Source organism: Nannobrachium achirus (assembly GCF_963921795.1).
Source record: "Nannobrachium achirus genome assembly, chromosome: 3".
NCBI classification, from domain to species: Eukaryota; Metazoa; Chordata; class Actinopteri; order Myctophiformes; family Myctophidae; genus Nannobrachium; species Nannobrachium achirus.
Window position 1 is genome coordinate 33053174 of NC_137812.1, and position 27415 is coordinate 33080588.

The window sequence follows — 27415 nt, forward strand, 5'->3', positions numbered from 1 at the left end:
CATCGTCTTGCTCTGTCTGTCAGCCTTGTTTGTCTTTATGTGTCAGACTTGTTTGTCTGTCTGCCAGAAGAAATGGTCCCTTCATCAAATATCATTATACTGTACAGTATATGCTTTTTGTGAGTTTTGGGAGCTGATGCATTTTGAGATACAATAGTGAGGAGAGCGCAACATCAAGAGAGCGGGAAATTACTCCCGAAAAAAGATGTCTCTTGCAGAATGGACAAAACAACACAATGTGAAGAATAATGGCGATGACAATCAAAACCCACCTCAATTTTGCCTGCTTGTACTAGGACTTTATACACTGTGAATCATCACACATCCACCATGTCGTAAGCAGAGAATGCTTTTGCTTGGCCCGACAAAGAAACGACATTAGCAACAATGGAGACATCCGCACAACACAAGGCACTAGATGTGCACAGAATACTGCATGGCAAATGCATCTGAAAATGTCTACTTTAGTTTTAGATCTAAAGGGCTTTTGGTGTAGTGCCGTTGATTGTAGACTACTCAGTGTGTTGTATACACACTGTATGGGAGATAGCTAATTAGCCTGAAAATACTCATCTTCACCATTCTTGGTTCATTACTGACAAAAGCGGCTGATTGCATTTGCAGTTTCAATACCTCTGAAAAGGCAATGTGTACAAAGCAGATGCCCAGGCCAGTACACAGAAAAATCCTCTGTATTCATATCAGAGTGTACAGATGGTTACAATTCAGAGTTAAACTAACACTGAATCTTTACTGTGTATGTGTTTTGACTGTCACTGTCCATCTATTGTTGGATCCAAAAGTAAATGTATGCTTGTTAGGAAAATCACTCTGGTTTGTTCACGCCTCCACAAAGACACATGTTTTCACCTTTGATTATATTACACATGGCTGCAACAGGGAAAATCAATACTGTTGCTTTTCCAAATGGCAAATCCATTACACGAAATGTCTCAGCTGGTCTAAATCTGTCCCTTAAGGTAAGAAGCATTGTTGAGACAGTTGCCATGCCACGCCACGCCACACTAGAGACAATATGTCAGACATGTACAGTAGACCAGGGGTCTTCAACGTTTTCAGGCCAAGGACCCCTTAGCTGAGAGGGAGATACAGCAGGGACCCCCACTACATGTATACAATTGTGTTGCATACTTTCATCGATTTCATAGACTTGTTTGACAGCATGTGTTTTTTTTCTCCAGACATTTAACCACTTAAATTGTCGATACTAAGTAAACTTGGGCTGCTCCTTTTTTACCTTTACACCAAACCTATTTGCCGAAAATAGCCGATCTACAAGCTCACAGCGCCTATATCACAAGAAAGGTATAACAAACTCATATATGTTTTAAACCAGTCGCAAACCATTCAGAATGATGGACAAAATGAAAGCAGTTAAGACATTTTTCAAACACATAGTTAGCACCCAAAAGAACTTGTGAATTATACTGTTTGAATGCGGTCAATACAAATGATTCTACCACCACGCATGCGGCATGGTAATACCTGAACCCATCCACACCAGTTTTAAACTCACACCAAATATATCCAGTTGCTCTGAATTGGCTCTGATTGTCCATTTGAACTCTGAAAGATGGACCCATAAGTGCACTTTCTACATGATCGGTGAGCTTTGTTATAGGCAGTGCAGAACAAGTAACTTGCCTTGCAGCTAAAACTGAGTGTGTAGCGTTATAATGATCTACTGTACACACCAGACCTGTGTCAACATTATGACCTACCATGGCAGAAATTGCTGTCTCGTCCAAGGCTAAACTAAAACATAGCCTTCAAAGTCTCTTATGAAGATGCTGGAAAAACCCAGAGAAAGCCCACTTCATAAACCTTGGACTACTGCACTGTATTTGCAATCCGTCTCCATGAGACCGGTTCGCGACTGGCGGAGGCTGACAATCTGTGTGATATATATATGCCGTCTCGGCCATGCAGTAGATATCCCATAGACTGGACAGAACGGCCCTGGGGGCTCCTTCGCAATAGGGCAGATTTACATCCATCTGTGTGTGTGTGTGTGTGTGTGTGTGTGTGTGTGTGTGTGTGTGTGTGTGTGTGTGTGTGTGTGTGTGTGTGTGTGTGTGTGTGTGTGCGCGCGTGTGCATGCACGTACACAAGCATTTGTTTACGCTCATGTCTATGTCTGTTAGCCCCACAGCTGTATCCGTCAGCAGAAACATGCAGTTTGCTGACGCAGGGGAGAAAGACACTCAACAACACTGCCGCATTGACAAGAACCAGGGAGGGCGTCAATACGGGATCAATACAGCAATAAATAACTCAACGGAGCCTTCGGAGCCTCTGTGCCTGATCTATGGGTTAACTGGGGACGTAGTGTAATTAGGGCACAGGGCTTCTTCTTTTCACATTTTAAATGGAACTGCAAGCACAGTTAATACATATGACTGTAAAACGACACTCTTTTGCATTTACTTGCCACTAGCCGCTCCATCAGTTCATATTTTGCAGTGTTTTGCATCCTTCTGAGTGAGCCTTAAAATGTATTTCGAATAGGGATGGTGTTTGCCAAAGAAACTCAGTGGAACAGGATATTGAGAGCAGGGATGTGCAGAGAATCTTAGACAGGCAGGGGCTGACATTTCTAAAAGGGCCTTTTGTTGAAAACATAGCGCTGCGACGCATTGTGAGCTTGGAGGTCGGATATTTTCAATGCTTGATGTCTACACATTTCTCGATTTCAACCTAAGATGCATGCATTCAAGTTCAGGAGAGTTTGGAGTGGACAAGGCAATTCTCTTGAATGCTACCATCAGGTATGGCATGGAAAGAGGGCATTTGCATTTATTTCACCATAGTAAAAACTGCATTCATGGTCTGGAGAGGGCACTTTTTTACAGACGGATAAAAGGGCAGGGGCTCAAGCCCCCTTTGATGTCTACTGTATGTGTGCACATGCCTGAATGAGAGCTACTGTAATTCATAAGGATGATGGAAGGATGCCATGGGTAGTGGACAGCCTTGCACTTGGGATATTTAACTTGGGAAATGTCACTGCATCAGCAAACAAACGTGTACGCATACGTATGTGCACGTACACAAACTATATACGGTGGTTCAACGTTCTGAAATAATTGCCTGGTTATCCTCATAGATCTTGCAAACGCTAAGATTCATCCACCTATAGTGCTGTAATGGATTAGAGCGACCTTCCCTGAGATGCTGTAAACATTAATATTTTATCTCCCCTGATGAGCCAATGTGTGATTTTCCACACTAGCAGAGGGCAGTCAATTTGTGTTAACATAAACTCTAACACAAGGCAAAGCAAAAAATGCATTACCACGGTTTTATGAAGATCTGATGAGATTCAATGCTGTGTTTGTTTGTCCAAACTGACAAAAGAAATCAACCTGGACCGGTGAGCTTTGCAGTTTGCAACAGTGTTAGAAGTGGACTCACCCCTGGAGATCCTTGACAGACATGGATATCTTGAGGTTGTGTCCCAGAACGTGAAGGGCAGTGAGGATGTCCGCCCACTGCACCATCTCCCCAAGAGGACCGCCCTTCAGCACCTTGGGACTGAACACATCTCCAGACTCCTCTGTCAGGAAACCCACGTGGACCAGGATCTAAAGGATGACAAGAAGCCATCGTGATATGGACATGAAAGTCAAAAAAGTCTTCTATTGTGTGAGAACATTGATCCGTTTTCAGCATGCAGGAAAATCTGATTTGTTTCTTAAATATAATCTTTAGGACCAACTCTCCACATAGTTATTTATAACTTACAGTAAGTGATCAGATCGCATTTGGGTATTGTCAAATTGGCAATTCCACTTTATTGTCACATCACATTATTTCAGATGTGGAAGGATTCAAGGATTCAATAACTTTATTGCCATGTCAACATACTGTAGTTGATAGGAATTTGTCTTGGTTCACTCTCACACATAAAACATAAAACATAGCACAAGGACAGTGTAGCAACACAGGAAGAGTGGATGAAAGTATTTTTGGAGCGGTGAAAGCGCTCCCAATAGACAGGTATGTCCGTGGGTATGTGGGTGGGTGGCTGGGTGGCTGGCTGGGTGGCTGGCTGGCCATGTCCGTAGCCTGGCAATACCTTGAGTGGCCACACACAACACACTAGTTAAAGGAGGGGCGCTGTTTTGTGCAGGCCAGGCACACTCACCACTCACTCACAGGCACAGTTTACACTCACTCACTCACTCACATAGGGTACAGCTGCTCAAATTCACCGCTCCACTTCGAACCGAGGTTTGATTTTTTATACAAGCTCCAAACCTTTTGCGGTTTCAAGGAAGAGTGACAAGATGATCTGTTGAGTGTGAAGTGACCCACAATGTTAATAAGCTAGCATTACAAACGGCTTTAATTAGTTTAAGGATAGTAATCTGAATTTCATGCTCTTCCAGTTGATGATGGGAAGTGAAAACAAAAACATTGAGACTCCACTGAATAATACGGCATGCACCATGCAAATCCACTCATTGCCCCTGCCCGGCATACCTGCGCTACTGTACTACTGTATGACACTATAATGTGTGTGCCCAAATATAAATTCCTATTCTTATTCGTATTGTATCAAATGTGTGGGAATTAATAATTTACAGTGTAGATTTTTGCAACACATGCACCTACTGTACTGAATAATTAGCACGGCACACTGAGCCACACGAACGAGCCACATGTTGATTTACACAGTGTATTAGACACATCCATCTGAGGGCTGCACTGCAACTAGCCCTGATCATCTAACACAGCATGAACACCTCCCACTGCGAATGCAGCCGCTAACTTTCACCATGCCGCTTACATAATGACTTTCATATTCGAACGCGCGCGTGCGCGCGTGTGTGCAAGCGTGCATGTAAATGTGCACGAACGTGTGTTCCAAGTACTTGTATATTGTACCATTAGTCACGGTCAGAAATTTCCAACAGCACCTGTCTTGTATGCTAAATCAGGGGTCTTCAATGTTTTCAGGCCCCTTAACTGAGAGAGAGATGAAGCAGGGACCCCCCCTACATATTGTATAAATGTGTTATGCAGATTTGCTTGACAGCACTGTCATCAGTCTATGTTGGATTCATGTTAATGTGTATTTTCAGGCATTTAACCACTTGAATCGTAGATATTTTGTAAACTTGACCTTTCACTCTGCTCTTTTTTACCTCTACACCAAGCTCTTAACGCCTCGCAGTAAAGTTCTCCTGGGAATAGGGATGCAAGGGTTCAAGTTGTTCATTTTAAAGAAGGATCCTACCACACAAAGATTTGGCGGTCCCCCTGTAGTAACTCTAAGGACCCCCTAGGGGTCCCGGACCCCCTGTTGAAGCCCCTGTGCTAAATGTAGTGAAAACAGTGGTTCCCAACCCTTTGTGGATCTGGGCCCACCCATCTGAACACTTAAAACAAGTGGTCAGATTGGTGGGCCATGTGGATTCTCAGAGCATGTTTATTTCAAGGTAAAAAAGAAAATACAATTACTTATTTTTATAAACGGTGGACATACATTGACTATGAATCAAAGTATACTTGACATTGCCAGTGATTTCCCACAGCATACCCTAGTTTGCTTGACTTCCAAGGAAGGCATTTGATTCCCTTCATTTCAGTATGGTATGAAATGCCATGCCATTTCAGAGACTTGAAACTGTCTCTGGAGAAAATGTATATTTGTGAACAACAATACTAAAACAACGTATTAATTGCACAATTCAGTACACTTGTTGTGCATATAGGAGATGTATTTAGACTGTGCCAGCACGGCGAAAGTATTCAAGTGAAATTCAATGCTGTTGTTCTTTTCATTATATCACTTTGTAGATTCATAATGGAAGTTATGGAACTGCAACACGAGCCTCCCTTCCCCATTCCTTGCTCTCCACACACACCAACAAAAGAATGATTTTTTCTCAGTGAATAGACATTTACAATGACATGTATTGATGGTGAAACAGTATGATCCTTCAAGGCCAGAGCTGGTAGATATCAGTGATGTCCTTAAGCTTGCGACAGTGCGCGTGCACCATCTTCTTCAGTGGTGTGCGTGCAGCAGAGTCAAACAACAATGAGAAGCCGGCTGGAATGAAAAATTCCTCTATTTAATAAGCTCGGTCTATTAACTTCTCGTTCATAAAAAAAAAAAAGATAAGTGAAATTTAATTACAGTTTGGGTGGCAGATGGCAAGAGTGAGAATTCATGGGGCCAATAACAGTACTGCCGGTGGAACGGTGGGGTGGGGAGTTATCGTACAAACATTGGCAGCGGGCACCCGGCGAAAGTGGGAAAACAGAGAGGCAAATTTTTACATATTGGCAACAACAAAATAACACTGCTAAATGACTCTGCAGAACATCATGCTGTGGCAGCGTGAAATTCTTCTCCAAACTGGCATCCAAAAACACAACAGCAGAATTAATACAGGAAGGTGAGGAGTTTCAAAAACTGGCAAAAATTGCACACTCTCTCTCTCTTTGGTAACTGCTAACTCAGCTGCTGAGGGGAAGTTGACTTTCTTTCAAATGGGTTGTTTTCAACTGCATTTTTGCTAATAGCTCCTCTACAGTGGCCAAGAAGTAGAAAAGTTCAAACTAGAAAAGTGTGCTCCGCTGAGTGCACTTTACCCATGGCTGTGTTGTGACCTTGTGTGCGTGCGTGTGTGTGTATGAGGAGGGGGGGAATGATCGGTACATCAGTGGTGTAAAAGTAAATGTAAGTACTGTACTTAAATTTCAAGGTACATGTACTTTTACTTTAGTTGAGTATTTCAATTTCTTGATACTTTATACTTTTAATCCACTACATCTCAAAAAAGTGCTGAAGTTCCTCATTCATAATTACAGTATACTCAAATGACATAATATGATTCTGAAATGACCATTGTGCATAATGAATTATTTTACTTTTGCTACTTTAAAAGGATCCCTGGCTAACACGACAAATATGACTTAATACATTATAATTTTCCTCTATAACTACAATGTAAAATTAAGAACACCTTAAATATTTTATTTCTTCGAGAAATAGATAATCTTTCACTGAATAGGGGAAATGCCCGTCGCAAGTTGATGATGTCATAAAACCATATGTGATCTATCCTTATGGAATTTATGGCATGCATCTGCAAAAAAACAACAACAACAACACACACACACACACACACACACACACACACACACACACACACACACACACACACACACACACACACACACACACACACACACACACACACACACATTTGATGCTCATATCAACCATAGGAAGCATTAAGTTTGTTTTTATTTTCACATGCATGCCATAAATTCCATAGGGATAGATCACACATGGTTTTATAACATAATCAACTTGCGACGGGCATTTCCCCTGTTGAGTGAAAGATTAGCTATTTCTAGAAGAAATAAAATATTTAGGCCTAAGGTGTTTTTAATTTTACATTGTAGTTATAAAGGACAATTGTAATGTATTAAGGCATATTTGCCGTATTAGCCAGGGATCCCTTTAATTATATTTTGATGCACAAACTTTTGTACTTTGACTTAAGTGAGAATATTTGGAACTTGGAATTTGGAACACAAGTACTTTTACACGTTTACAACTTGCGGCTTGTTATCAGGTCGAGGTGAAAAGGCCCTTAAAAAAAAACGCACCACAGCCGCAGCCACTCGTCGCACAGCTAATTCGGATCCGGTGTGCATGAGGTCGTAGAGAATCATTGTTTTCTTTAAAAAAAAAAAATTGTCCGTTTTATCCGTGCGGATAAACGTGCCTGTGTGCAAAGGGCTTAACTCTAACTCTAACCCTAACCCTAAACCTAACCTCAGTAACCGTGACGAGTAACTAACCTTCCGACGCTAGTCGGAACAGATTTTTACGCATCAAGTGATTCTCAACCATTTTAATTTCAAGGACCACCACCAGTATGACATGCATTAGGCTACGGACCCCCATTTAATGGCGTTTCTATCTCTGAGACCCCAATTTATATTGTAAAATGTTAATTTAACTCTGAGAGTGTACAAATGGAACCAAATGGACAGATTTGGTTCCATTTGTACGCTCTCTGAGTTACAAACCAATAAGGGTCCATTTGGTTCCTAACTATCATTTCAATAGACATTTACAATGACATGTATTGATGGTGAAACAGTATGATCCTTCAAGGCCAGAGCTGGTAGATATCAGTGATGTCCTTAAGCTTGCGACAGTGCGCGTGCACCATCTTCTTCAGTGGTGTGCGTGCAGCAGAGTCAAACAACAATGAGAAGCCGGCTGGAATGAAAAATTCCTCTATTTAATAAGCTCGGTCTATTAACTTCTCGTTCATAAAAAAAAAAAAGATAAGTGAAATTTAATTACAGTTTGGGTGGCAGATGGCAAGAGTGAGAATTCATGGGGCCAATAACAGTACTGCCGGTGGAACGGTGGGGTGGGGAGTTATCGTACAAACATTGGCAGCGGGCACCCGGCGAAAGTGGGAAAACAGAGAGGCAAATTTTTACATATTGGCAACAACAAAATAACACTGCTAAATGACTCTGCAGAACATCATGCTGTGGCAGCGTGAAATTCTTCTCCAAACTGGCATCCAAAAACACAACAGCAGAATTAATACAGGAAGGTGAGGAGTTTCAAAAACTGGCAAAAATTGCACACTCTCTCTCTCTTTGGTAACTGCTAACTCAGCTGCTGAGGGGAAGTTGACTTTCTTTCAAATGGGTTGTTTTCAACTGCATTTTTGCTAATAGCTCCTCTACAGTGGCCAAGAAGTAGAAAAGTTCAAACTAGAAAAGTGTGCTCCGCTGAGTGCACTTTACCCATGGCTGTGTTGTGACCTTGTGTGCGTGCGTGTGTGTGTATGAGGAGGGGGGGAATGATCGGTACATCAGTGGTGTAAAAGTAAATGTAAGTACTGTACTTAAATTTCAAGGTACATGTACTTTTACTTTAGTTGAGTATTTCAATTTCTTGATACTTTATACTTTTAATCCACTACATCTCAAAAAAGTGCTGAAGTTCCTCATTCATAATTACAGTATACTCAAATGACATAATATGATTCTGAAATGACCATTGTGCATAATGAATTATTTTACTTTTGCTACTTTAAAAGGATCCCTGGCTAACACGACAAATATGACTTAATACATTATAATTTTCCTCTATAACTACAATGTAAAATTAAGAACACCTTAAATATTTTATTTCTTCGAGAAATAGATAATCTTTCACTGAATAGGGGAAATGCCCGTCGCAAGTTGATGATGTCATAAAACCATATGTGATCTATCCTTATGGAATTTATGGCATGCATCTGCAAAAAAACAACAACAACAACACACACACACACACACACACACACACACACACACACACACACACACACACACACACACACACACACACACACACACACACACACACACACACACACACACACACACACATTTGATGCTCATATCAACCATAGGAAGCATTAAGTTTGTTTTTATTTTCACATGCATGCCATAAATTCCATAGGGATAGATCACACATGGTTTTATAACATAATCAACTTGCGACGGGCATTTCCCCTGTTGAGTGAAAGATTAGCTATTTCTAGAAGAAATAAAATATTTAGGCCTAAGGTGTTTTTAATTTTACATTGTAGTTATAAAGGACAATTGTAATGTATTAAGGCATATTTGCCGTATTAGCCAGGGATCCCTTTAATTATATTTTGATGCACAAACTTTTGTACTTTGACTTAAGTGAGAATATTTGGAACTTGGAATTTGGAACACAAGTACTTTTACACGTTTACAACTTGCGGCTTGTTATCAGGTCGAGGTGAAAAGGCCCTTAATTGTCAATAAATCCTTGTCAATAAAGGGCTAACACCTCAATGTATATAGCTGCTGACCTGATATCACATCGTTGAGACACATCACATTCCGTCCTTGTCCCTTGTACTGTATGCCCATATGGAGATCCCTGATCTCCATATGGCTATAGCTGACCTATGACATCACATTGTTGTGAGATCACATTCCTGATGTCATCATTATTAAGCCCATAGCTTGGAATGCCCATATATGGACATATTGTGTGAGTCTCATGTGGTTTATAACATAAGACATCTATGATGTCAGACGTCATGTCATATCCTCTCGCCCTTAGACGTCTAACTGGTTAATTTGACCGGAACCAACATAAGAGCCCAACAGAATGTCATGTAACCCTCTTATTCGGCTGCTTGCATGCCTGTTGTGCACACAAATGAGAGCTTCACGTATTTAAAACGAATGAATAGGATTCTGGGACAGGGGTCTGACTAGAGATTAACTAAGAACAAAACCTCTTTTGTTACATTTGTTACATTTGATTGCTATTCTTGTTCTAAATCCATAAGGATTGCAGCTGTTGATGCTTTAAAGTTTCAGATTGATGAAGTTACAATTGTAAATTAGAGCTCACATGTGAGGCGTACAGTATTATGTTTTCTCCCCCCAACATTCAACATTTTTCATCAATTTTCTTAAAATATTTAGTAAATGTATCAATTTAAAGCTTAAACAGGCTAATCTTTCCAAAGATGTATTTTGAGCTAAGAAGATGTGACAATATCTGCAAAAACACATCAATAAGCTGTAGGTCCAAACCTGTTGGGTCAATAGAAGTAACTCGGAAGTGGCTTATTGTTACAATGCACTAGACCACTGGGAGATGGATTGCTGAGGTGGAGCTCCACACCTACCATCAGCTCCCAGTACTTGCCACATGACTTGCCACACCCAAGCCGTACTACTCATGCACTGAGTTGGCGGTGCCCAGAATCGAACCCATGACATCATGGTCCAGAGGCATGATCTCTACCAACTGAGCTAACCGGGGGTCCGCATCAATATGCCGACGGGCCGGTATTCCAACACTAAAACTAAAGCCCTTTGCACACAGGACAGTTGCGTTCTTTTCGTTTGCTGCATGAATAAAACGCATTGGATTTGGTGTGCAATGCTGTGCGGAATCGGCGCTGCGGATCCCAAAAGGAGTCATAAAAAGAGTGATGAGTTTTTTACCCCATGCGACAAGACGCACAAATCGAACTGGGTTCGATCGAGAAAAAAACGCACCACAGCCGCAGCCACTCGTCGCACAGCTAATTCGGATCCGGTGTGCATGAGGTCGTAGAGAATCATTGTTTTCTTTAAAAAAAAAAAATTGTCCGTTTTATCCGTGCGGATAAACGTGCCTGTGTGCAAAGGGCTTAACTCTAACTCTAACCCTAACCCTAAACCTAACCTCAGTAACCGTGACGAGTAACTAACCTTCCGACGCTAGTCGGAACAGATTTTTACGCATCAAGTGATTCTCAACCATTTTAATTTCAAGGACCACCACCAGTATGACATGCATTAGGCTACGGACCCCCATTTAATGGCGTTTCTATCTCTGAGACCCCAATTTATATTGTAAAATGTTAATTTAACTCTGAGAGTGTACAAATGGAACCAAATGGACAGATTTGGTTCCATTTGTACGCTCTCTGAGTTACAAACCAATAAGGGTCCATTTGGTTCCTAACTATCATTTAGCTGGGGACCCCCTGGATCTCCCTCAAGGACCCCTGTGGGACCCCAGACCCCACTTTGAGAACCAATGCCATAAACTATAAATACTATAAACCCCAACACTCCGACTTAATCACAAACCAAATGTGTTTGTGAAGATGAACCAGGTGGCAAAGTCACACGATTGGAAAACATCAACATAATTGTTGCAGTTTCTGGCTAGCGAACAGGGGCTCCAAAAACAGAATACAGAATAAATAAAGTTAATTCTAACCCTGAAGCTAAAGTTGTACTTCTTCACAAACTGCCGTCTCATGGCCTGCTGCGTCTCTAAGGAGTCTGAACACACTCAGACGGCAGTGCAATACACAATGGAATTATGGTACTCCAGATGGTGTGTGTGCGTGTGCGCGTGTGTGTGCGCGTGTGTGTGCGCGCGAGTGTGTGTGTGCGTGTGTGTGTGAGAGAGAGCATGTTTGTGTGTTTATGGATAGGAGCAGTTGTTTGTATCTTGTATGTGTGTTTTCATTTCGTACTGACGTAAATCAATGCACTTTTATAGAATGTGCATGCATGGCATGCTTGCGTGAGCGTGTGCGTTCGTGTGTGCTTATTAGCATAGTTCTCTCTCGCAGGGGCGTCACAAGGGGGGGAAAAGTGGGACTGAGTTACTAGGGACCAAGGTGGAGGGGCCTTTATTATTTTATACTTTAACTATTGAAAAATAGCCTATCTACAAGCTCACAGCGCGGCAACGAGTGCCGTGCTGCGAGCTTGTAGATCTGCTATTTTTAAAAAGTCATGAAACTGTATGTATTTTTTAAGCGAACATTTGTAACTCAAATTGTGCTTCTGGAGGGTCCCTGGAACTATATTTTGAGATAGGGGTCCGTGGCCAAATACATATCATTTTGGGGGTCCTTGACATGAAAACGTTTGAGCACCACTGACATACTGTAGAAACATAGGTTATTAAAAAAAACCTTAGAAGGATTTTAAATATTCAAAGACTTTTCACGATTTTTTAAAAATAGCGGCACCAGCTTGTATATCTGCTATTTTTCAATAGTTAAAGCACAAAATAATGTGTTCCCAGTCTAAATGGGTTAAACCCCCTCCCACTATGAAAAACATTCACGGGGGGGCCCGCAGTGAATCCTTGTACCCAGGGCCCAGAATTTGGTGTGACACCCCTGTCTGTGAGCATAGTTCTCTTGTTCACTTGCCAAGGACCCATGGGATTCCATGGAGGATCAAAAGCTACAGTCTGCTCTGTTAACTCCCCCTGGGGGTTAAAGCTGAGACACACAAGAGAACTACAGTAAGAACCATTTCTTTTCATACCTCTCTCTCAACCTTGACAACAACCTTCCATACAGTACACCTGCACACATGCATATCCCTGCCATGCTTGCCCCAAAACCTAAAGTACAATGGTCTAGCTCTAGCTCTAACTCTATCTATGGCACATTGATTCCTAAACAGTGGGTACCACAGCAATTGAAATTATGAAAATCAACTTGCAGAGTAAGTATAGTGCTATATTTTATTTAATAGGCCTACTTTAAAACTCTGATTGATTTGGAAGGTCTAGCTGAAAATGTGTCTCTGCCTCTCTGGAGAAAACATTGATTTACAAACAAAATTCAAACTACGACTTACCGGTATGAACTGTGTAATGTATGTATATCCAACAATACAAATATTAAATTATTACGGTAAGTTTGAGAAATATTTAATGATTTTATATAAAATGTAAGTGTGTGTGTGTGTGTGTGTGTGTGTGTGTGTGTGTGTGTGTGTGTGTGTGTGTGTGTGTGTGCGTGCGCGTGTGTGTTGTTGTTGTTGTCATGTGATTGATTTCAAGTGAGAGAGGGGGGGAATGTAGTACAGAACAGATACTGTACAGTATACTGTATAGCACTACTCTGCAGCACTTTCCACTTACCGTAACATCTAATGACAGCAGAATATTAATATCCACCTCTGCAAGCAATGGCTGCAAAGGTGTGTGTGTGTGTGTGTGTGTGTGTGTGTGTGTGTGTGTGTGTGTGTGTGTGTGTGTGTGTGTGTGTGTGTGTGTGTGTGTGTGCGTGCGTGCGCGCGTGCGTGTGTGTGTGTGTGTGTGTGAGTGTGTGTGTGTGTGCTCCACGTGCATATATGCACGTGCGTGCATGTGACCCTGCATGCAGAGCTCAGCCAGCTGGTCTGAAGGTCACAGCTGTCTGAGAGGAGGGGCAAGGGTGGCATATAGCAAGCTGGCACTGCCCAGCATTACCTCGACCTTATCCGTAATCACCTTCCCCAAGTCGCTGTCCTTCTCCTCTTATCCACTCTCTCCTTTCTCCTTAGTACTCCCCCCCCCACACCTGATCTTTTGTCTCCCTGCTCCTATTGTTCTCCCAGACGTCTCTCCTTGCTGTGCTTCCTGTAGATCTCTCCTCTCTGTACCCTCCTGCTGTCTCACATCACCTTCTAGCTCTGGGCAGCAGCACTGACTCCACTTCCATCATTCAGAGGTCAGTCTAGCGCACTGGCTCCCAAACGCTGGTTCGGGACCCATTTGTGGGTCGCAGACACATTTTTATGCGTCCCTTAATTTTTTGTCTCCTAAATTTAGTGTTTTAACTATTATTATTTATAGCTAAAAAGCAAAAGTTTTCATAATAAAAAAAAAAAAAAAAAAAAGCAATTATTTTTCTAACTCATTTCATGAATAAAAGTATTTAAGGAATCCCATTAATCACAAAGCGACGCGTTGTAAGCTTGTAGATCTGCTATTTTCACTAGTTTGGATCTAAAAAGAAAAATATTTAGCCACTTGTTCGCATGCCCCCACCCACTGAAATCAAAATAGCTAAAACGATTGAAAGCAGTAAATTAAAACATTTTAACACCCATCTTTTCTTTTCTCTAATTACAATCTAAAATATGAACCCTTGTTGTAAAAATAAATTGTCCTTGCAGGTTGATGTATTCTTTGAATTAGGCTAATAATGTAAGTCTGAAAAGTAAATAGATCTTGTCATGGAGCAAAGTATATATTAAAAAAATCAAATGCTCAAGTAATGTAAATGTATCTCAAAGCTAGTTAATTTCCGCCACAGGCAATGTCAGGGTGAACGAGAGAGATTGCATGGACTCTGACACACAGCAACAATATGAACGGGTAGCTGTACCCACAACCACACAACTACTCACACAAGCAGCAATAAAAGCACAGCTTGATGTTTGTTCCTGTTATTGATCAAACATTCAAAAGGTAAGACTTCTCATTCAGTTCCTGAAGCCTCCTCTCTCTTTTGTCTTTTTCCAACAAAGACAGCGAGCAGCAACTTGATTTACATTGAATGTTATGTTCCTTGAGTTGCCGAGTAACGACTCAACGTTCAAACCGAGCCCTTTGTTTGGGTTGGTAATTGGTTGAAAAAAGAAAGAAATTTAAAAAAAAAAGAAAAAAGAAAAACATAGATGGCTTATTCTCTCAAATGGATGACGGCGCACAGCACACAGCTTGCCAGTGTGCTTAATGGCTATTCTGAGGGTGGTGAGAAAACGGGCCCTAGAAATCAAACTAATATTTGAGGTGGGCTTAAGCCAGATTCTTGCTCTGTCGTACGACTGCATCACTCGTGGGAAGTAACGCGTTTTCACAGAGCGCAAAGCTGCGTGACTCAAGCTTTACTTTTTCATGTATGAAGGCACTCGTACCTACGGCACATGGAATTTGTTCTGGATTGAACCTCTCAAAGAGCTACTGTATGAGAACACTGAAAGGTCAGAGTAAAATTCTTCAGCTGCAAGCTCACAACGTGTCGCGATGTGATAGGTTGGCATCTTATATATTGGATACAGCATTTACAATTTTGAATAGAATTGGCCTCTATTGGGAAATGAGTGCACACAAAGTGCTGTTATTGTAAATTAAGGATAAGTCAGAACGTTTCATATAGTATACTGTATATACCGGTATGTTTAGCAAATATTGCAAATAATGTGTTATTTGCACAAAATCGGCACACCTGGACTTGTCTCACAGCACACCAGTGTGTGACCCACTGTACTTTATCTCTCTCTCTCTCTCTCTCTCTCTCTCGCACGCACGCACGCACGCACGCACGCACACACACACACACACACACACACACACACACACACACACACACACACACACACACACACACACACACACACACACACACACACACACACACACACACACACACCTCGTCTATCCTTGTCCTCGTTTCTGCCACGGGCATTTAAAGAAATCATCATTCTTTCTCTCCTCTGTTTACTCAGTCCTCCCTCTCTACTCCGCCTCCCCTCTGTTGTTTTTGTTTGATTTATTTCATTTTCTGAGTAAACACCAAACCCCACCCAATCAAAATGAAAGCCAGAGAGGGAAACAGAATTGAATCAACACTGCTACCCTATTGGAATTTTAAAGACAGTGAACTGGAGCAGAATGTTCAAGTTGGTATAGTGGACTGGGGGGTTTTGGCAGGGGAGCGAGGTTAGCATAGAGGCCAAGGGCCTGCAGTCAATTCAAATTGGACATGTTTTCCACTTCAATGAGGGCTCATAGTTTGTTGAAACTGTTGAGCCCTTTACGATGGTGGCTGAAGGTTAAAACAGTGCTAGTATAAAGCGATGAATAACTGATATGTAAACTGACACGCACGCACGCACGCACACAGACATGCACACACTTTCCAGATACTTTTACTTGAATCGCTAATGTTTTACTTTGCATCCCTAGTTGTCCGTTTTTGTACACCTTGGCAAACACTTGAAAACCCCCTGAACCTGTGCTATTAAGATAGCAGTATCATCTGGTAATGTAATTGCCTGCTATAACAGCTGAGGACATACGATAGAGAATAACAAATTCCCCACGATACGCCACGTGGAAAGACAACATCAATCACATGACAGACAGAGGGCTATTTCTAACCTTGTTGGTGTATTTTAGGGAGCGATTTGAGGGGGGGGGGGGGGGTGAGGGGGGGGGGCTACAGAGAGATGGTTTGGAGCCAAAAGCAGTAAATGAAACTGCGCCCACTCAATTTAACTCAACATTTCTGACGTTAACAAAAAGACCAACTCCCCAGTGCATTAGGGGCACAATTTAGAGTCAAGAAATGGGTTGCTGTGAAGAAAACTTCATAAAAGCACATTTGTTATGTTACTGAATGCTCACCTTAACATTCAGGAAGCAACACATAGTTCCTACTGTATATGCTCCACGTTATCCCTTAGCCTCCTCCCATCAGGACAGCTTCCTGTCATCCACCCTCTCTGTCTCTCTTTCATCTTCCGCTCTTCCTCCTGGCGCTGGTGGAACTCTTGTCATCTCATCATCATCGTTCCTCCCCCTCCAACCTCCTGTTATCACCTCAGTCCCTTCTCTTCCGCTATAGCTTCCCTCGCTTCTTCCTACAGCACTGCCATAAGTTGGCAATGTGTTTTTGTGACAGTAATTGCAACCGTCAGGTCGCAAGTTACTAAGAAAAGCTCCACCGGCTGTCTGTCTGTCTATCTGTTCGTCTGTCCGTCACGTCACGTCACATTTTTGCCCTCTTATCTCCGGCACCGTTGCCCCTATCCATGCCAAACCTTGCACACACACTCCTTGGATGGCAACTCACAACCCCCACCCCCCATTTCTCACATGGCCCTATTCTAGCGCCACCATCAGGCTGATTTTTGCAAAACACATTTTTGGACACTGCTCCTACAGATTTTGACCTAAAATCACACAAAGCAGTACACAGTATCTTAAAGTCATGTCATCAACATGGATCTGTCCCATTTCCCATATTCCCTCCTGATTGGCTACGATTGCCTTCTAAAGTTTCTGTATGCGACCTGGTGGTCGCTTATCTCCCGATTAGGGAGTCTTACTGGTGTTGTATGTATCTACTTACATTACATAAAAATCTGTGATCTGTGGATCGTCGATCAGTCAATCCATCAATCCATCAATCAATCAATCCATCCATCCATCCATCCATCCATCCATCCATCCATCCATCCATCCATCCATCCATCCATCCTCTCACCTTCTTCTGGTCCCTCCATCTCTGTTGCAGCTTGGCATCCAGGCGGTTGGCAGCCGTGGCCCACTGCTGTGCCAGCCGCCGGATGCGGCGCTTCATGAAGCTGAGGGACTCCTTGCCCGCCCCCACCTGGTCCAGCAGGACAGACAGGTCTGTACGGAACGCAGCCTGGAGGGGGATGAGAACGATGGAAAGAGGGACAATGAGAAAGTGAGCGCCCAGGAAGTAGGAGGAGAGGAGTGCGGGGGGACAGGGAGGAGAGAACAGCGAGTGACAGGATGGAGGAGAAAGAGAGGAGGTGAGGTGATGGAGGGACTGCAAAGAGGTGGTTAAAAGGCAAAAAGACAGGGGAGGAAAGAAATGGACGAATGAGAGGCAGACTGAGATAAATTACGTATGTTTAACTTTACATAACGAGCAGTGGTGCTGGGAGTGCATGCTGCTTTGTGTCAGCCTGAGAAAACGTAGAGCAGAATCGTTCATTTATGTTTTAATGCCAAAAAGGTTGTGTGCATGCAACAGCAAGGTCTGCAGATGCGGACCATGTTGGGTCAATCCTCGAATCCTCGATTGTAGCCTACTTAGTATTAACAAATCCTAAACACTAAAATGTTAAAATGCAACGTTGAAATGCAACATCCAAAAACTTTTATGTTAAACCTTTCTGCAGAAATGTACAACACGTTTCCTCTGGCAATTGTTAGGTGAGTGTGTGTGTGTGTGTGTGTGTGTGTGTGTGTGTGTGTGTGTGTGTGTGTGTGTGTGTGTGTGTGTGTGTGTGTGTGTGTGTGTGTGTGTGTGCTATGTGTGTGCTATGTCACTGTGCGTGCTATGCGTGCGTGTGTGTTTGTCATTTGTGATGATTCTGTCAATTTTATGAAGCTAATGGTATCCAGCAAGTAGTATACAAGTATACTGTAATACTGTAGCTGATGCAACATTCAACCCCAATATGCAACATTTTGCATGTCTATTTTTGAAAAGGTCTCAGGCGACTCTTGGTAGATCTTGAAATCTCATTACTGCAGTACCAGACACATTACTGTCAGTCATTCTCTTTACTTTCAAAATCACATATGCATATTCTGACATGTGAGAAAGCAAAATGCTCTCTCTCATCTTCTAAGTATGTACAGTATGTATATATGTATGTACAGTATCAGTATGTGTGTATGTACCGGTATGTACAGTATCGTATGTATGTATGTATGTATGTATATATATATGTATGTATGTATGTATGTATGTATGTATGTATGTATGTATGTATGTATATATGTGGTGGAGAGAGTCGCAGCCCCAGCCTGAAGCCTCAAAAGTCTAGTATCTGCTCTCGTTCCATAGGGATATCCCTTTGGAGTAATGGTTAACATATTGGACTTTCCACGCGTGGGAGACCCGGGTTCGAAGCCGGGTGGGGAGGTTCGGATCACCTCCGTTACATATATATATATATATATATATATATATATATATATATATATATATATATATATATATATATATATATATATATATACACATACATACATACATACACACACACACACACACACACACACACACACACACACACACACACACACACACACACACACACACACTGTATATATATATATATATATATATATATATATATATATATATATATATATACATACATACATACACACACACACACACACACACACACACACACACACACACACACACTGTAGAGTATGGAAGACACCTCCGAGCCATAGGGACCAAGACCACTTGTCACCTGGATAGTTTTTTTCCCCAAGGGCTGTGTTCCTCCTGAATAAGGACCTCTCTACCACCCCCGTTGTTCTTGTTAGTTAGTTTTTATTCTACTGATTTTTAAAGACTCTAATGATGTTTTATGTATATTATATACAGTATGTATGTTTTTATTATGGGTTATATCATGTCTTGAGTGTCTTGTCTTAAATGTGTTCTGTCTGTGTGTTTTTATCTGTGCTGTAACACCACAACAAATTCCTGCGTGTCCTTGTGATGCATTTGGCAATAAAGTGTTTCTGATTCTGATTCTGAGAGCATCTATACACCATACATTACAGTGTACTGTGTGTGTGCGTGAGCGCATGCGTGCGTGTCCAGTACACTTGAATTGTTTTATTTGGATATGCACAGAAAACACCAAACCAGATACAACTGCTGCACATGCTTATTAACACACAGAGGAAAAGATAACACATTGATGACATACATTATAGAGAAATTTGACAGATGTTTTTTTTTTTTTTTTAGAAAACCGAACACTTTAATTTTCTTCTGCTGATACTGAGCATGATGCGTGCCAACACTATCGTTTAAAGGGTTCACTCAAGCTCTAAACACATGCATGTGTTCTGCATTATGTTCTAGTTCTATTTATAGAGCTAGTGTAGTGCATTATGTTCGCAAATAAGTAAAAAGCTGACCTAGCTAGTGTATGTATGCACAGCAGTAAAGAATGGCCTGGATTACCACACTCAAGGGAGCGCTACTGACACTGTAACTGGAACCAATGCCAGCCAGTAAGAGAAGAGATGATCTAAACACAGTTAAAGGGTCTCGTTTGTTTGACAGATTGTTTTTGGCCTATTAGAGTTTCATCCTCTCATTAAAGTGCCACAACAAAGATGAACTCATGCACAAGGAAAGCAGAACGATTACATTACAGAACTCTGTGTGCAAAAAACATGTGCGTACAGGGTTTGTTTGTCTAGTTTTTATGGTTTTACTCTTCTGCATGTCTCTCAAAGTCACCACACCAATGATTCGCCTTGCAACATGCAACTACTTGCAACTTACTCGCAACCATTATCCCCTATGGCAGTTGCAAGGAGTTGCATTGGTGTGGTTGACCTTAAAACGGTTTGTTGCAAGGAGTTGCATGGCCAATCATTGGTGTGGTTTGGGCAGTCTGGATTTTGAGAAATCCGGACTTGCTGGTTATAGGCTGCTGAGGTGATCTGTTCATTCCCTCAAGGCGTTGGGGCAGTGGGTGAGTAAGCTAGGTAGCGTAAAAACGGGGAAAGCCCCTGGTACAGCATGTTAGAACAGTGGTACTCAACTTGTCTTTCTGGACCTGGCCAGTCCACCCTTGGTCTGATCTATTTTGTTGGCTCACTTGGGCTTCCGTCCTTTCGCTCTGCATTCAGCCTGCACTTTGACTCCAGTGTGGATACGCTGGTGTCCCTTTTTCTCACTGTTGACAGACGTAAGGTTTTTCTCCATTGTGGACGCGCTGGTGTTTCTTCAGATTACCTAAAGCATTGAAACTCTTTTCACACTGTTGACAGAAGTATGGTTTTTCTCCATTGTGGACACGCTGGTGTTTCTTCAGATTACCTAAAGCATTGAAACTCTTTTCACACTGTTGACAGAAGTATGGTTTTTCTCCAGTGTGGATACGCTGGTGTATCCGTAGAGAACCTAACTGACTGAAGCTCTTGCCACATTGTGGACAGCAATATGGTTTTTCCCCAGTGTGGACACGCTGGTGTGTCCTCAGATGACCTAATTCACTGAAACCTTTTTCACACTGTTGACAGACGTAGGGTTTTTCTCCAGTGTGAACACGCTGGTGTGTCTTCAGATGACCTAATTCACTGAAACCTTTTTCACACTGTTGACAGACGTAGGGTTTTTCTCCAGTGTGGATACGCTGATGTTTCTTCAGATCACCTATTACAATGAAACCTTTTTCACACTGTTGACAGACGTAGGGTTTTTTTCCAGTGTGGACACGCTGGTGTGTCCTCAGATGACCTAATTCCCTGAAACCTTTTTCACACTGTTTACATACGTATGGTTTTTCTCCAGTGTGGATACGCTGGTGTCTCTGTAGAGAAGCTAAAACACTGAAACCCTTGTCACATTGTTGACAGACGTAAGGTTTTTCTCCAGTGTGGATACACTGGTGTATCCGTAGAGAACCTAACTGACTGAAGCTCTTGCCACATTGTGGACAGCAATATAGTTTTTCCTCCGTGTGGACACGCTGGTGTGTCTTCAGATGACCTAATTCACTGAAACCTTTTTCACACTGTTGACAGACGTATGGTTTTTCTCCTGTGTGAATGCGCTGGTGTATCTCCAGATGATCTAACCGACTGAACCTCTTGTCACATTGCTGACAGTGGAAAGGTTTTTCTCCTGTGTGAACGTGCTGGTGTATCTTCAGGTGTGCTAAGTGACTGAAACTCTTGTCACACTGTTGACAACTGCGTTCTATTGGTTCCTCTGTGTGTCCTTGTTTCTGGCTGGTTCCAGAGCTGGTCCTTTGCTGAGAGGCTGCGGATATCTGTCCATTCATCAGCATTTGGCAGTGGAGGTCTTTCTGGCTCCTGTTCACGTGTTTATGGAGGAAGACCTGAGACGTGAAGGAGGAGCATGGATCCTCAGAGCAGAAGACCTGAGTGTGAGGAGACTGGGAGCTCACTACTCCTTCCAGGAGTGGAGGTTCATCATCAAAGCTGCTGGTATACATTGTACGTGTGCGTATACCTACCGGGTTCTGGAAAACCTGTCGTTCTCTCTCTCGCTCTCACTCTCGCTGTGTCTCTCTCACCACTCTCTCTGACTCTCTTTCTATCCGTCTCTCCTTATACAAAATACTATTCAAAGGGACTGGTTGTCCTAGATTAAGACCCTTCGCAGTGGTGTCCAGTAAGAACCGAGATGTCTTCTCTCCTACGGAAGGCTCTGGGGTCTCGCTGTGTGAACTAAAGGCCTTGAGATGGTTTGTTGTGATTGTAAGCTTCTTGTCCTGGAGAAAGGTAACGAGTAGAGTATTCTGATTGCTTCTGAGCTTAAGAGTAATATCCACCCTTTATATAGTGCTTGGCCGTCAGACTGATGTCAGCAGCTAGATGTATTTTTCTCCATTTATGGAGTAATAGGTCGGCCGGCACGCGCGTACTCCATATATGGGAATAAAATGAATGCCCATATGCAGAGCTGATGTCTGACATCAGAGTTTTCAGCAACCGCTACTGTGTGTGCAGAGATCTTCATATATGGGCATAAGTGGACAAAGACAAACAGATGGTCAAAACGGGTCCTATGACAACAGGTATATTGGGGTTTGCATTAAAGGGTGGGGCATTCATGGAGTTTGCATTAAAGGGTGGGGCATTCATTCGCGCGTTCCCCACCGCAGCAGGTAGTGCAGTGCTCGGCCTCGACCCGACCCGATACACGATTTTCTGGAACCAGCACGAAAGGTTCGGATTCTGATGTCTGACATCAGGATTTTCCGGAACTGGCACTGTGCCTGCATAGATCTCCATATATGGGCATAAAATGGATGCAGACAGACAGATATCTCCATATATGGGCATAAATGGACACAGGCAAACAGATGGTCAAAGATCTCCATATATGGGCATAAAGTGGACGCAGACAGACAGATATCTCCATGGGCATAAATGGACACAGGCAAACAGATGGTCAAAACGGGTCCTATGACAACAGGTATAATGGGGTTTGCATTAAGTTTGTCTCCTCCTCCATCTGTTTGTCTGTGTCCCTTTATTATGCCCATTATGGAGATCTCTGTATCTGTCTGTGCCTCCGACTGTGTTGCAGACCCTTTAACCCCCTTTAATGCAAACCCCATTATACCTGTTGTCATAGGACCCGTTTTGACCATCTGTTTGAAAAAGCAACAGAGATCTCATATATGGGCATAAAATGGACGCAGATAAACAGATATCTCCATATATGGCATATATGGGCATACAATGGACGCAGAATCACAAAGATCTCCATATACGGGCATAAAAGGGACACAGACAGACAATACAGAGATCTCCATATATGGGCATAAAATGGACGCAGATAGACAGATATCTCCATAAATGGGCATATATGGGCATAAAATGGACCCAGAACTATAACTGCAGTGATCTCCATATATGGACATAAAATGGACGCCGACAGACAGACAGATACAGATATCTATGGGCATAAATGGACACAGGCAGACAGATGGTCAAAACGGGTCCTATGAAAACAGGTGTAATGGGGTTTGCATTAAAGGACGGGGCATTCATTCCCTATTTACATTGTTCCGAGTTGGCCAGGTCGCCGACTAGACGCTGGGCCGCCCGCTTCTAGTCTTATAAATGGTTGACCAGAGCTAGGGTTGCCAACTCCCAGAGTTTCAAATAAAGGACACCTCCGCCCCGCCCGCCCGCGTGCGGCCAAAACCCCTGAAACGTATAGAAAACTGCACTTTGGCACAGTTATACCGAACACACAATACAAACACAACATTCCCATACCTTTTATGCCCATAAATATTAAGCCCATATCTGAGAATGCCCACATATGGACATATTGTGTCAGACTAACCAGTGTGGTACAAATCAAGACTGCTGACTATCATCACCTGGATCTCCATATATGAAGATCACGACACTGACCTCATCAAACCCTCGATATCCATACATGGAGACGACCGGATCATCATTTAGATCTCCATATATAGAGCTGGTCAATACATCTGACCTCACAGACTCCATATATGGATATAGCTGACCTGTTCTGACATCACTGACTCGACCAGATCAGCAGAAGCGTATACATGCCAAAGCAGCCATGTGCACGCCTTTGTGCACGCACCCATGTGTGCAACCTCGAGGTCGCTTCTCACCCTTAGAGTGTCTTCCTGGTATGCGCATACAAATAAGCGACTCAAGATGAAAAGAAAACGCCTCGTCCGGAATTCTACTTTAAGCCTGGTTTATAGCCTACTTAGTTGTGCACGGGTGTCGCGCCCCGAGGCGTGGGCTTGTACAAAATGCTATTTTTGGTGTGCGAGACGGCCGAGACCCAAGCGCAACTAAACCAGGCCATAGCACAGCTGCTTTTATGCATGGGCGTGTTTGTTTGTATTCCCCATACCTGTCGTTTGGCAGCTTGGGCCTGCTGTGTGTGCTGGGTGGGGGGACTGCTGTGGTTCCTCCAGGCCAGCGGGGGGCAGAACCACTCCACCTCGCTCAGATAGACCAGGAAGGAGCAGTCGGAGCCGTCTACGCCGTAGAAGGCGTAGCAGGGGTCAGACGTCCAGCGTGCGCGCATCCACTGGGGTGTACGTGTTATGTGCAGCGTGTAATGGCGGAAAACGTGCATGGGACACAAGAGCATTGAGGATAACGTTACAATGTTTTCTAAGCGTCAGTGGCTCGACTAAAACCGTGACACAATATGTTCGTCGACTACCTTTTTTTCACTGACCGAAACTAAATAAAAACTAAATAAGAAAGCTATAGCTATAGTGACTAAAACTAAGATTAAATATAAAAAAATATATTTTATGTTTGGTTGCACTCGGGTGTTGCATTCTGAAAATAGCAGATGTACTAGCTTACTGTACTGTAAATTGGCTATTTTCAGCATATACTGTACAAGTACAACCAAGTGTAAAATCAGGCATTACATACATTTTAGTAGATAAAATCAACTGTAGATTTAGTGAACAAAAACTGAACTAAATCTAAAACATTTCTGAAGACTAAAATGTGACCAAAACGAAATGAAACCCAAAAGACTATGACTACGAAAACTACATCAAAATGTGCCGTCAAAATCGACACACTGCTAAACGTGAGTGCAAGTCACATGCATATAGTGAGGAGGGAAGGCATGATTAAACTCACGTCTACTTTCCCAGGGCAATCTGGGAAGCGAGGGTCCCTGGGAACATCGCATTGACTCCACGTCCCATCTCTCACTGCTGAGGAAACACACACGGTACACAGGGGCGTCACAAGGAAAAAGGAAAGTGGGACTGAGTTACAAGGTCAAAAGATGGATGGGCCTTAATTAATTTAAACTTTAGCTATTGAAAAATAGCAGATCTACAAGCTATGAGCTTGTACATCTGCTATTTTTAAGCAAAGATTTGTAACTCAAATGTTGCTTCTGGGGGGTCCCTGGAACTAAATATTTTGAGATGGGGGTCCGTGGCCAAATACATATCATTTTGGGGGTCCTTCGCATGAAAAAGTTTGAGCACCACTGACACAGAAACACATTTTTTTTTTTTTTTTTTTTCAAAAAACCTTAGAAGGATTTGAAATATTCAAAGACTAAAGACTATGAAAAATAGCAGATCTACAAGCTATTTTTCAATAGTTAAAGCACAAAATGTGTTCCCAGTCATGGGGGGCCTGCATTAGAATTGTACCCAAGGCCCAGAATTTGGTTCGACACCCCTGACGGTACAGCTTACTGAAACATTACTTTTTTTTTCCTTTTCCTTTTGCTATTGTCTCGGGATCTACGCTTATAATAAAACATATAAAACTGTCATTAGGGGAATCCATCGAAATAGGTAAAATTATTAACCTACAGTATATAGCAAAAGAACACATCGTAAGCCGTGCGTAGGTTTTTCATTTCTATCAGCAATCTTCTTCACCTGACTGATCCAGAGCAATGTTTTCACACCCGGATGCTTGTTTTCAGATGCCCTTCAGAACTACTCTGTGAAGGTACAACTGACGTTAACATACTGCACTTTGCATATTTTATGGAAATCCAGTCTTTTCCCCCCCTGTTTTCGCATCAGCATTTTCAGCGTGTACTACTAGTATGTGTAGTTGAAGCCAATACAAACGGCCTGCCATGTCATCCCACCCTGTCTGCTTTGGCTTTGTTCACAGCATCAATTCTGCTTCAGAAGTCCTCTCTACGACCCATGCTGGGGTGCCACTAGAAAATGCAGTTCGCTCACTCAAGCTGCACTCACTGCATTAATTGCTCCATTGACTTAGTTAACTGCCTCGCTGTTGCTTATACTCAGAGGGGAGGAAAAGGCAGAGAGTAGTGCGTGCGCGCGCGCGTGTGTGTGTGTGCGTGCCTGCCTGCGTGTGTGAGTGTGTTTGGTGGTGTGAGGAGACATTATAGAAAAGTACTGATATGGATTCTTATTCCCTCTTTCCCTCTCCACATTCTCTCTCTCTCTCTCTCTCTCTCTCTCTCTCTCACTCTCTCCTTCTCTTTTTCTCTCTCTCCATCCCTCTCTGCTCTCTCTCCCTCTCTCTCTCTCTCTCTGTCTCTCTCTCTCTCTCTCTCTCTCTCTTTCTCTCTCTCTCTTTTTTTACTGCTCAATCATTACATTTCCACGTTCTCTGTCTGTCTGTCTGTCTGTCTGTCTGTCTGTCTGTCTGTCTCTCTCTCAGAACAAACACATTTAGTCTCTCTCAAGATTCTGACTAGACTGTTCCATTTTCCTAATGAAAAAGAGATTTTTCTCTACATCAGTCTCTCCCATGGGCTTCTCCCTCTCTCTCCGCTCAAAACACACAGTGGAACTCACAGGACAACAGACATGTTACTGTAATATATGTACAGACAGACATACACGCACACACGCACGTACACGCACAAACGCACACACGCGCGCGCGCGCACACACAAACAAACTAAATGTCAAGGAAATTGGACATGTGGTCTGCTAGAACAATGGTTCTTAAAGTGGATTCCAGGGACTCTGTGGGTTCCTTTAGGAAACTGGAAGGGAAATGGAAGCAAATGAACCCTAACGGGTTCATTTGGTTCCATTTGTACACTGTCTGAGTTAAGGCGAGACCATGAAATTTGAGTGACATAATGAAGTTTGAGAAACACTGTGCTAGAAGATACCCAGAAGTCCAACCACTACGCAACAGTATTAGTTATAGGATAGGATATGGATTTCACACCGTCAGCTGATTAGATCTAAGAACAGTGGTGAATCTCTCCAAAAGATGATTTGATAATTATTCGTTATTCTCATA

General features: G+C 42.6%; 1 protein-coding gene across 1 annotated transcript in view; it reads right to left on the reverse strand.

The window, feature by feature from the left end:
* Positions 1-27415, reverse strand: part of LOC308281247 (alpha-1,6-mannosylglycoprotein 6-beta-N-acetylglucosaminyltransferase B-like) — a gene marked incomplete at both ends in the record, with an annotated part of 176366 nt that overhangs the window by 64935 nt on the left and 84016 nt on the right. Inside the window, 4 exon segments of the mRNA XM_080721381.1 lie at positions 3436-3605; positions 17619-17783; positions 24537-24716; positions 25292-25368. Of these exon segments, the coding sequence (XP_080577507.1) occupies positions 3436-3605; positions 17619-17783; positions 24537-24716; positions 25292-25368 (592 nt within the window).